At 42.5% G+C, this 10,072-nt stretch overlaps 1 protein-coding gene across 1 annotated transcript; it reads left to right on the top strand.

Moving 5' to 3' along the window:
- The first annotated feature begins 3,623 nt into the window (after positions 1-3,623).
- LOC148033101 (uncharacterized) lies at positions 3,624-7,499 on the top strand. The gene is made up of 5 exons (XM_087683831.1): positions 3,624-4,049; positions 4,415-4,627; positions 4,732-4,887; positions 4,979-5,040; positions 5,217-7,499. Exons 1-5 carry the CDS (start codon positions 3,840-3,842, stop codon positions 6,580-6,582), a joined length of 2,007 nt encoding a protein of 668 aa, XP_087539957.1. The 5' UTR covers positions 3,624-3,839; the 3' UTR covers positions 6,583-7,499.
- Positions 7,500-10,072: the final 2,573 nt, after the last annotated feature.

The raw sequence follows: 10,072 nt of genomic DNA, 5'->3' as shown, positions 1-10,072 counted from the left end.
GACATCAACCATGATGTTGAAGATGGCATGGATGGCCCAAACCATAGCCCTGTTCCTAAAACACAATTTATGGAGGATGCTGAAGATGGCATGAATACCCAAGAAGTGGCAGATTGTAGGCATGTGCTTGAGACACCATTCATGGGGGAGTTAGAAGGACATGTTGTTGATACTCTCGGCCACTTGTCTAACACGTGTGCCACAAACTGCTCCATCCACTACCAATCAGCAAGGTTGCAATGTATTGGAACTGTTGTAAATACATCGAGAAGATGTGGCTATCACTCATGTGCATTGGGGGGCTTTTGTGGACTACTCCAACTCCTTAATCCTCACCTCAATCCAGTTCATTGAAAGCCTCCAAGCAAAGAATTCAAAGAAGGTTGAGATTGAGAGGCAGAAGGAGGCAAAGCAAAGATTAAGATATCAAAGGAGGCAGGAGAACCAAGCTCTTGTTGAAGCTCTCAAGAGACAAAGGGAAGAAGATAAAAGTGCCAAAGAGTGTCTAGGAAGAGGTGGGAAGCACAATGGCTTTAATTTCAGAGAGTCTTTCTGGCAGTATTATGGGAGGATACACCATCAGCATGCAACTTGTCTACCTTGCATGTGCATACTATGCAAGAGGGGTTGAATCGTGCCCAAAGGCTGCAAATCGTAAGAGAGAAGCGAAGAATAGCTACCCGCAGATTAGGATCCCAATTTTAGATTTGTTTTGCCTAAGTACAAGCCAAGCACTCCCATCTAAAGCCTATCATTTTTTGCCAGGCAGCTATGTTCAAGCTGCCTATGTCTTGGAGCATTTTGTAGCAGTTGTAGTCCTCACTTACTTGCCCACAACAATTTTAGTTATGTTCAAGCTCCCAATTAACTTATACTTAGATGAGAGCTATGACCAAACTTGTTCTTGAATGCCTCTTTTTTTTTTCTATTTTCCATGTCAATCAGTTCAACCATCAATTAATGGTTACCTCATATGGATTTACATGATAGATTTACCATTTGTTAATGTGTTCCATGCAAAATTCACCTAAAACGCATGGATTTACAGAGTACAATTGGTAGATTGGCATCAAATAACAAATAATAAAACCTGGCATGCCTGTGGACATTGAAATTTATGCTGTCTTTGCATCAGTGAAGTATAGGTTATGTTGCACCTTCCCCATGTTGTGCATATTTCGGATTCAAGATAAAGACAGATATATTGTGCACCTATGATCAAGTTTAAAGAACTTATTTGATGTTACATGACTACATACTAAAATATGTTGTGCACCTAAGATTTGGTTTGAAGAACTTATTTGATGTTATGTGACTACATACTAAAATATGCTTCTTAGGGTTTTGTTTAATTAAGTGATTAAATAGGGGGAGGAGGGCAAGAATGTTGCATTAGACCTGTGTCAAAAAGGAAAGAACAACTTTGAATCTTACCAAATTCAATGTTGGGAGCATCACGGACGTGATGCCAAGAGGTATAGTCATCACGGTGGATTCTGTAAAATTTATTTGTTGACTGGGGCTCATACATAGGTGGATTCCTTGTGCAAGAAGTTAACGGGGACGCGTGTTCTTCTCGAGTATTTTATTAATTAATGTGCACATGGGTGATTCTATAGCGGGTGATTCCACAAAATTCATATTAATTAATTAATGCTTTAGTTGATGTGTAGAGCAAGTAGCGGTGGTTTTGGGTAGCACTGGGCGTTAGCATAAGTCCAAGTGTAAATTTCATAATTATGATTAGTTATCTTAAGTATAATATATAATATTATGTATTTATATGATGTTGTATTATTAAAGTTATTATTCTATTTGTAAGTTATAAGTTTAAACTTCTTTAGTAATAATTAGATCATTGTCCTTAGTACTATTAATTTACTTGTTTTTAATATAGATTATTTTAAAATATGAGTTTTAAGCTATGCTTTTATTGAAATAAGCTTTCTTTATGGAATACCTTGCTATTTTCTTAATGTGGTTAAGTTTTAGAAGGCTTTTCTAGCTTTCTTTATAAAAGCAACAAGATCGTGTGCAAAACATGATAATAGGGTGAAAACTAAGTTTTTTCGTTGGTCCCTCATCCGGAATAGGAATTCAGAGCTTCAAGAGTCGTTTTGGGAGTTTTGACACGCTCTGGACGTGATGGTGATGTCAAAACATCAAGATTTAGAGCACAGAATTTTCTACAGTAACTGCAGTATGTTACATGATACTTCTTGACTCTTAAAACTATGTATTCAATTGATATTTGTACTTTCTTTGTAATTATATAAATGCAAATATCTATGTAAAACTATAATATATAATTAAGGATAGCAAACCATGGCTTTTGCCATGAAGGAGGTTGGGCCCAATCATGCGTTTTTTTTCTCGTCTTTTTCAATCTATTGAGTTATTCAAATCCTCTTATGTATTATAATGTTGCTTGTATTTAATCGTTGAGATGTTTGATTTGTTAGATTTTCCCACTAAGTTCTATTATGTGTGTCATAAAGTTGTTTATGATTGAGATTTGATTAGCTAGATTTGCCACGTGTTCTACTTCATAACAGGACTTTATCTGTTAAAACAAACTAAACGAAGCATGGTCAGAGCATATCCAAGGGGGTATATTGAAAACATTTGCAATAGAGGGAACAAATTAGATAAGATACAAAGTGATTGGGATAGAATAGTGCAATTAAGACACATGATTGTGTGGTTCACAGCCTGTGGCATCTTGTCAAGCATCTTACATGATCCTTGATGTAGGATGCAGTTGAGGCTTTAGATGCCCTCTCAACGAAGGATGTTGCATATTCCAAGGTTTTGCACCACCATGTTTGGGAGATGATACTGAAGGTCTGAGTGAGAGAAAAGAGAGAGAGGGAGGATGTGGTAAAGGCTCGGATCCTTCAGATGCCCTCTTGACGAAGGGTGTTGCATATTGCAAGGTTCTTTGCAACCGTGCTTGTGAGATAACTCAAAAGGTGAGAGAGATAGAGAGAGAGAGCTTGTTGGTATCAGAGCTTTGTTGCGACGGAGGAGTTGTGAGGCACTGCATGCCCTGATCGAATGCATGGCAAGATGCATGGTTCCATGTCAGTGACTTGGATTGGCACTGTCATTGTACTAGTGTGACAAGTGCCACTTGGCAGAGCATTGATGTTCCCAAAAAGGGGGAGTCTTGCACGAGAATGTCGGGCATTTTTCGCATTTCTATTAAATTTCCTAGTTAATTGCCACGTGTCAACACCAGATTTTATGTGACACATGAGAAAGGGTGGGCCTTATGATTGATCATGAGCTCATATGCACTATTTAGCTAAAAAATTACCAGAAAGAGGAGGGGGCCATTAGATGTCACTGAATAGGCGCCCCTTACCCTAGTGGGAAAAACCACAAACCAAAATGCGCGTGGGTAAGACGTGGGGGGGTCATTTTTTTGGTGCAGAGGGCCGTAGGGGACACGGGCGCGCACACAGAGGGAGCGAGGGAGCACGTTACGAAGGCCAAACGGCTAGTGTTGGGCGCTGCCCAAGCAGAAAAAACCGTTGCTCTCCTAAAACGGCTACTTTTTCACTCTCTCTTTTCTTAACCCCTTCATAAGCCTCTTGTCTTCTCCTCCTCGCCCCCTCCACTCTCTTTCCATCTCCCCCTCTCTCTCGCTCTGTGCATGATCGATCCATCGCCTCCACCCCCTTCTCCGGACTAGAACTGTGCTTCGTTTCGAACGTATGATCTTCCCGCTGGCCTTCTCGCCTTCTCCATTATCAATCCCTGCCATACATACTTAATACGTTAAGCAGGGATAAACTCCGGCTTCATTCCAGCTGCCTTCACCGAGTGCATCCGCGATGTGGAATTACGATCACCATCGCCATTTCCCTCTTCCTCAGCCTGCCGCAGGAGCTCAGCCGCGCCTCTCCAAGTCTGCTCCGTGCTCGCCATTAAAGCCGTTGCAGCAGCAGCAGATCAAAAGGGCCCCTGTGCGTGCTGATTCCTTCCATGTCATTCACAAGGTGCCAGTGGGAGATACGCCTTATGTCAAAGCCAAGCACGTCCAGGTCTGTCTGACTGTTCTCCTTTCGCTGCGAGATTGTTTCATTCGTGTGCCAATCCAAGCATGTTCAGGTTGAATTGTTCTTCTTTACCTACGAGATAGTTGCATAGATACTTCCAGCCATTGCAATCCTCGAACAAGCATGCATGCGTCATCTTAGAGCCAAGTATGTTGTTTCCGTTACGTCAGTACGACAGAGAACGATAAGGATTCAATGTTGCAGATGAAGACGAAAATAAGTTCATATTTGAGGCTTTATCCAAGCCTGCACGTAGCTTGTAGATCAACGCAAATTGTTAGTTAGCCTGTATGAAGGCATTGACTATTTGCATATAAGGCTATAACATGGTTCTGTCTGTGAGCGTGCAGCTGGTAGATAAGGACCCGGACCGTGCCATTGCGCTGTTCTGGGCCGCTATCAATGCCGGCGACAGGGTGGACAGCGCTCTGAAGGACATGGCCATCGTGATGAAGCAGCAGAACAGAGCGGAGGAGGCGATCGAAGCCATCAAGTCCCTGCGCGGCCGGTGCTCCGATCATGCACAAGAGTCTCTAGACAACGTGCTACTGGACCTGTACAAGGTGTCTTCCCCATTACCAATTCTACGCCCCGAGGCTTGCAGCCTCGCACCTGCTTTTCATCAGCAGAGCACTCACTTTGACATGGATTGCTATGTTGCATGCAGAGATGCGGACGGCTGGATGACCAAATCGCTTTGTTGAAGCACAAACTGCACCTCATCCATCAGGGCTTGGCCTTCAACGGGAGGCGCACAAAGACAGCCCGATGCCAAGGGAAAAAATTCCAGGTTTCCATTGAACAAGAAGCTACCAGACTGCTGGTAATTATCGCATAACGCATCTTCACGCTCTTTGCAAACCAGTTGTTCTATTCTCTTCGAATGATCGTCGACATGTGCAAACAACTTGCAGGGAAACCTCGGATGGGCCTACATGCAGCAATCTAATTATGTGGCCGCTGAGGCTGTGTATCGGTAATCTTCTTCCCTCTTGCTTAATTCACATTTAAGCGTAGACCTGTAGACCTGTACGCGTCTACATGATATCGATTTCTGGTTAGTGAGAGTATATACAGTAAATTCTATCTTTAATGAAGCTCGGTAAAAGCATCCCTCCTTGATGAATCTGAGGTGTTTTCCATTTCCTGCAGGAAAGCCTTGTCCATCGAGCCAGACAACAACAAGGTGTGCAACCTCGGTATCTGTCTAATGAAGCAGGGGCGGATCAAGGAGGCCAAAACTCTGCTGAAAAGCGTGAAGCCTGCAACGGCCGACAGTCCGTGGGGCTCAGACTCGCATCTGAAGTCGTATGAGAGAGCACAGCAAATGCTCCAGGAATTATCGGGGGAGGATGGGGAAGGAGAAGAGAGACCACAAAAGGTCTCGTCCTCCTCTTCTTCTTCTCTACTATTACTTCCTGATGCAGTGGACACCTCCATTAACATAGGTGATTGGTCGTCATCCTCCGATGATGCTGCCTTCCCGGCGAAGCGATGGGGCTCGCTCACTGATGCTGATCTGTCTGGGGCCTTGTTTGCCACATCCGGATTCGGGCCCACCTTGCCTCCTCTTCACCATCGTAACCATCATCAGCTACCTCCTCACAGCTCCAAGCCAGCTGGTGGACAGCATCGCCGATCAAGCTCCCTCAGCGGTGGTAGCTCCCTTCGCCGATGGGAGGAGGAAGACGCAGTGCAAGGCTTCGCGGACGAGAACTCGAGCCATGGCGGCTCCTCGATGGCGGAGGCGTTGCGTCAGAAGCTGGAAGCTCTGGCGATGGCGGTCAACAACAACAACGCAGGCACAGGCAGCACCAACAATAATTCCAAGAAAGCCAAGCTCGAGAACACGAAGCTGGACATGGCTGGTAGCAACAATGTTACTAGTCTTCCTCGTGATGCAGCAGCAATCGCGAACAGTAACCAGGCTCATCCTCCTCCCCTTCCTTCATTTAATCATCAACATGCCATGACTGCTGCTGTAAGTAACGGCATCAGTGATTCCTATCCGCCGCTTCCTCCTCCTCCTCCTTCTGCACCTCCCTCCCGCTTAGGGCCACTCCTCGCAGAGAACACCAGCAGCAGCACACTTAATAGCGCAGCTCCGCCCTTTGTCGCCAAATCTTCCTCTGCTTCCACGGCCCCTGCCAAGCCCCAACCACTGGAGAACAGAATGCCCCTGACCTTCGACATGGCCAACCAGCAGCTGAAATCCTTGATGGCCACTCCAGACCGCGGCTCTAAAAAGAGCCGATTCGTCAAGTCTCTCTTCTCGGATATGGGAGCGAAGAAAGAAGAGGATGACAACAGCCCGGATGCGTGGTCTCGCCTTGGGTTCATTCAAGGGGAATGCAGCAGCCCTCTGTGCACCATAGCCAGCCTCTCCGAAAGGGGAGGCAACAATGCCAAGCAGCAGCAACAAGCAATCAGCAACAGCTGCCAGCCACCACTGAGACGCCTGCAAGTTTTCCAGGAGATGACGACCCTGCCTCCCAGCCCTCAGGCTCAGCTAGCCTAGCTTGCCTTGCCTTCTTTCACACCTTTAAATTATTCTTTCATCATTCTTTTGCGTCTTCCACGAATACTGACGTTTCGATTGATGACCATCCGTCGTCTTTCTATCATTCTTTTGCGTCCTTTGATCCTTTTCAAGCTTGTTTAATATCTCTGCTCTTCGCCTCCTGAAACCCTGCTGGCAGCTCAGAGCTCAGCACTGTTTCTAAATTCCTCTTCCTTGCTTCTGCGTCTCTGAACTTTTTGAACTTCTATGGATTCCTGCTTTGGAATCCTCCACAAAACATCTTCAATACCTTCTTCTCCTCTGATGTGCAAGCATCAGACTTTACCTCCTTCCTTCCCCCGCTGATGTGCAAGCATCAGATGCTCTCAAGTCGAATCCCCCCTTAAGCCTAAAGGCCACAAGAAACTGGGGGGGATTTATCATTAATAGCTTCATCGAGCTCTGCTCTATAAACCCTGCTCTATAAATCGCACTCTTACTACTCTGCTTAAGAGGGGCATCCACTTCCCTCAGCGAAACAAAGCCCCTCCCTTTGTTTCCTTGTGATTTGCTCTGTTCATCTTAATTTATCCGGCTGTTGATTCTCACTCTGACCATGATAACTTTGGCCGTTATAGTACCAATCAAAAGGATAGATTGGACCGTATGTTCCTTCGCATCCCACTGAGAACTCCTTAGGTCTCAGTAACAACTGGCTGAATGCGCTGTTTGCTTCTGAACCTTGGAATGGCAAACCCTGATTGTGAAGCTTTTGAACTCTGTGTTTTCAATTCCATGTCTACCTCCCATTGTATCATTGCTCGTCGTGAATGGAAGATGTGGCAAGGTTCTGGTCTGACACAGATGTGTACAACCCATTATTATATCATTGCCCCGTGTTTTAAAAATGTGAAGAAATGTGTATACTCGATTGTTTGAAGGAACAAATCGTAGCCCATGTCGTCAATTGTTTACTCGATTGTGAAGGAACATCAACAATGGATCCGTGTGTCCCGCAAGCAGCGCTGTCATTGGACATAATAATAGTAACGATGAATCTGATCCTAAGTAGGAATAATCCACCTCGATGCAAGTTGATTGAATAGATTTGTAATTCAAAGCAATGAACAAAACTACACAAGGATGATAAACCTTTTTTCACATCATTATAAAGATATAAAATAGGAAAATAGATTTAAAAAATAATGAAGAGAAGAGAAAAGAGAAATATTTAGAGAGAAAAAAATGAAAGTCTCTTTCCCCATAATTACACACTTTCAGGGGTTAAAGGCTTCCTCTAAAGGCGTAGATGTCTTCATAACGCTTACACTTCCTCTTGCTATACCTTTTATTCAATCAAAGAGAGGAAGAAATCTAGAGAGAGAGAGAAATAAGATGGAGAACCTTTTTTCATATCATTGAAGATAGAGAAAGAAGATGGAGAGAGGAAAAATAGATTTTATATCCCCCTCTTTAATCATAATCAAACCTTTTTTCACATCATCAAAGATGGAGAGAGGAAAAACAGATTTTAAAGACAAAATAGGAAAATAAATTGAGAAATTAATGAAGAGAATAGAAAAATTTAGAGAGAAAAAAATGAAAATCTCTTTCCCCTAGTTTTTACCAAAGTAAAACAAGATAGGAAATAGATTTTAAAGATATAAAATAGGAAAATTAATTGAAAATAATGAGAAGGGAAAATTTTAGAGAGAGAAAAATGAAAGTCTATTTCCCTTGGTTTTTACCAAAGTTTTTTAAATTAATTACACACTTTTAAATTTTAAATTTAAGACAGCCCTAAACCTTAAAGGCTCCTTGTGAAGGTGTAGACGTCTCCATAACTCTTTCTATTCAAACATTTTCAAGAAAATTTATGATATTATTTTCATAGAGAGTATTCGATAATAGTAGCAATTTAATTTCATTTTTGGAATTTTTACTTTGCAATACTGAATGGAATGGTTAGAATGAAAAGAATCAATTATTGGCCTTGTGAGTGTCTAAACAAATTGATTCTTCCTATATGCTTTTCTTTCAGTTTCTGCCGGTATTCCAAGAGTGTTGTGTGACCGTGTTGCGTGACCGTGTGCCGATATCCCCCCTCCCCAAACAACATCCCATGGGAAGACCCGAAGAAGAACCAACGAATTCCTTAGATATCCTTAGATAGAGATTCCTGAGTCTCAAACTTGCTGTACAATAGCTTTTATATCACCAGAACTCGTTTCTTGGAAATGCTTTTCTTTCAGTTTCTGCCGATATTCCAACAGTGTTCTGTGTGACCGTGTGGAGCTCAAATCGATTCTATCCCCTCCCCAAACATCCCACATCCCATGGGAAGTCCGACCCAAAGAAGAACCAACGAATTCCTTAGATATCCTTAGATAGAGATTCCCGAGTCTCAAACTTGTTGTACAATAGCTCTTATATCACCAGAACTCGTTTCTTGGAAATGCTTTTCTTTCAGTTTCTACCGATATTCCAAGAGTGTTGATCTAAAGAAGAACCAATGAATTCCTTAGATAACATATCTATTAAGGGTTCCTTGTGGGCAAGCAAGATGTTGAAGCACCACGATCCTTTGGGAGGAACGACTTCCCAACCCCCCTAGAACATATTATTAGCCTTCTCAAATTCAATAGACTTTTCTCCCTCTCTAGAGTGAGGAAACTATGAAAACGGAAAAGGATCCAACCAAGATTTGCTAATCGTTCGAAGCATAATAAGCAAGAGTCACTGAATCTGTAACGGTAAGGGGGGATATCTCTTCCCCCTACAGTTACAGATTCAACCTACTTATGGTAGAGAGATCTAGGATGAATAAGAAATATGTAATAATTCTTTTGCCGTTCGATCCAATGAAGTTTCATCAAACTAGAATGGATTGACGAGATATTGGTAACTCTTTGAATTGGGAACAGTTTCACCTCATCCATCTATTTCTATGAATTGCTCTTTCCAATCTTTCAATTTATCCAAAGTTCTTTCGTAGCTGAAAAAATATCCTTTTGTATCATATGATTCAATTTGGCTAAGTTTTATAGTGTTCTAGTCAAGTTCCTGTTGGTAGATTTTAGAATGAATCTGGTGAAGAAGTATTACATTCTGCAATTCATCAGTTTCAGGCGATAATCTTATCGATTCATAAGTACCACTTCGCATGAAACTCATCAGTTTCAGGCGATAATCTTATCGATTCATAAGTACCACTTCGCATGAAACTGAAATCCCAAAGCTTGTGAGATCCAGTCGTTTCATATAATACTTCTTCCAAAAATCAAGTTTGTTTCACCTGACTGTTTGATTTCATAATTGGTTTGAAGTCCCTTTTTTCCCATAGATTGTGAAAAACGACTTGCATGTATCATATCCGAGGAACACCCGGAGAAGGAAAGGAAAGGCTATTCTCACATTGATTTCCACTTCCAAAAAATTCTAGTCATGGAAAATCCCCTGGAAGGTTTTCCAGAATACCACAAGCTAGATGAAAACCAGTCTCTAAATA

Source organism: Lygodium microphyllum, chromosome 8 (genome assembly GCF_053477565.2).
Source record: "Lygodium microphyllum isolate KBCC chromosome 8, Lygodium_microphyllum_v1.1.10, whole genome shotgun sequence".
In the NCBI taxonomy this organism is placed as follows: Eukaryota; Viridiplantae; Streptophyta; class Polypodiopsida; order Schizaeales; family Lygodiaceae; genus Lygodium; species Lygodium microphyllum.
The sequence above is the reverse complement of the archived record's forward strand: the minus strand, read 5'-3'. Positions and strand labels throughout refer to the sequence as shown.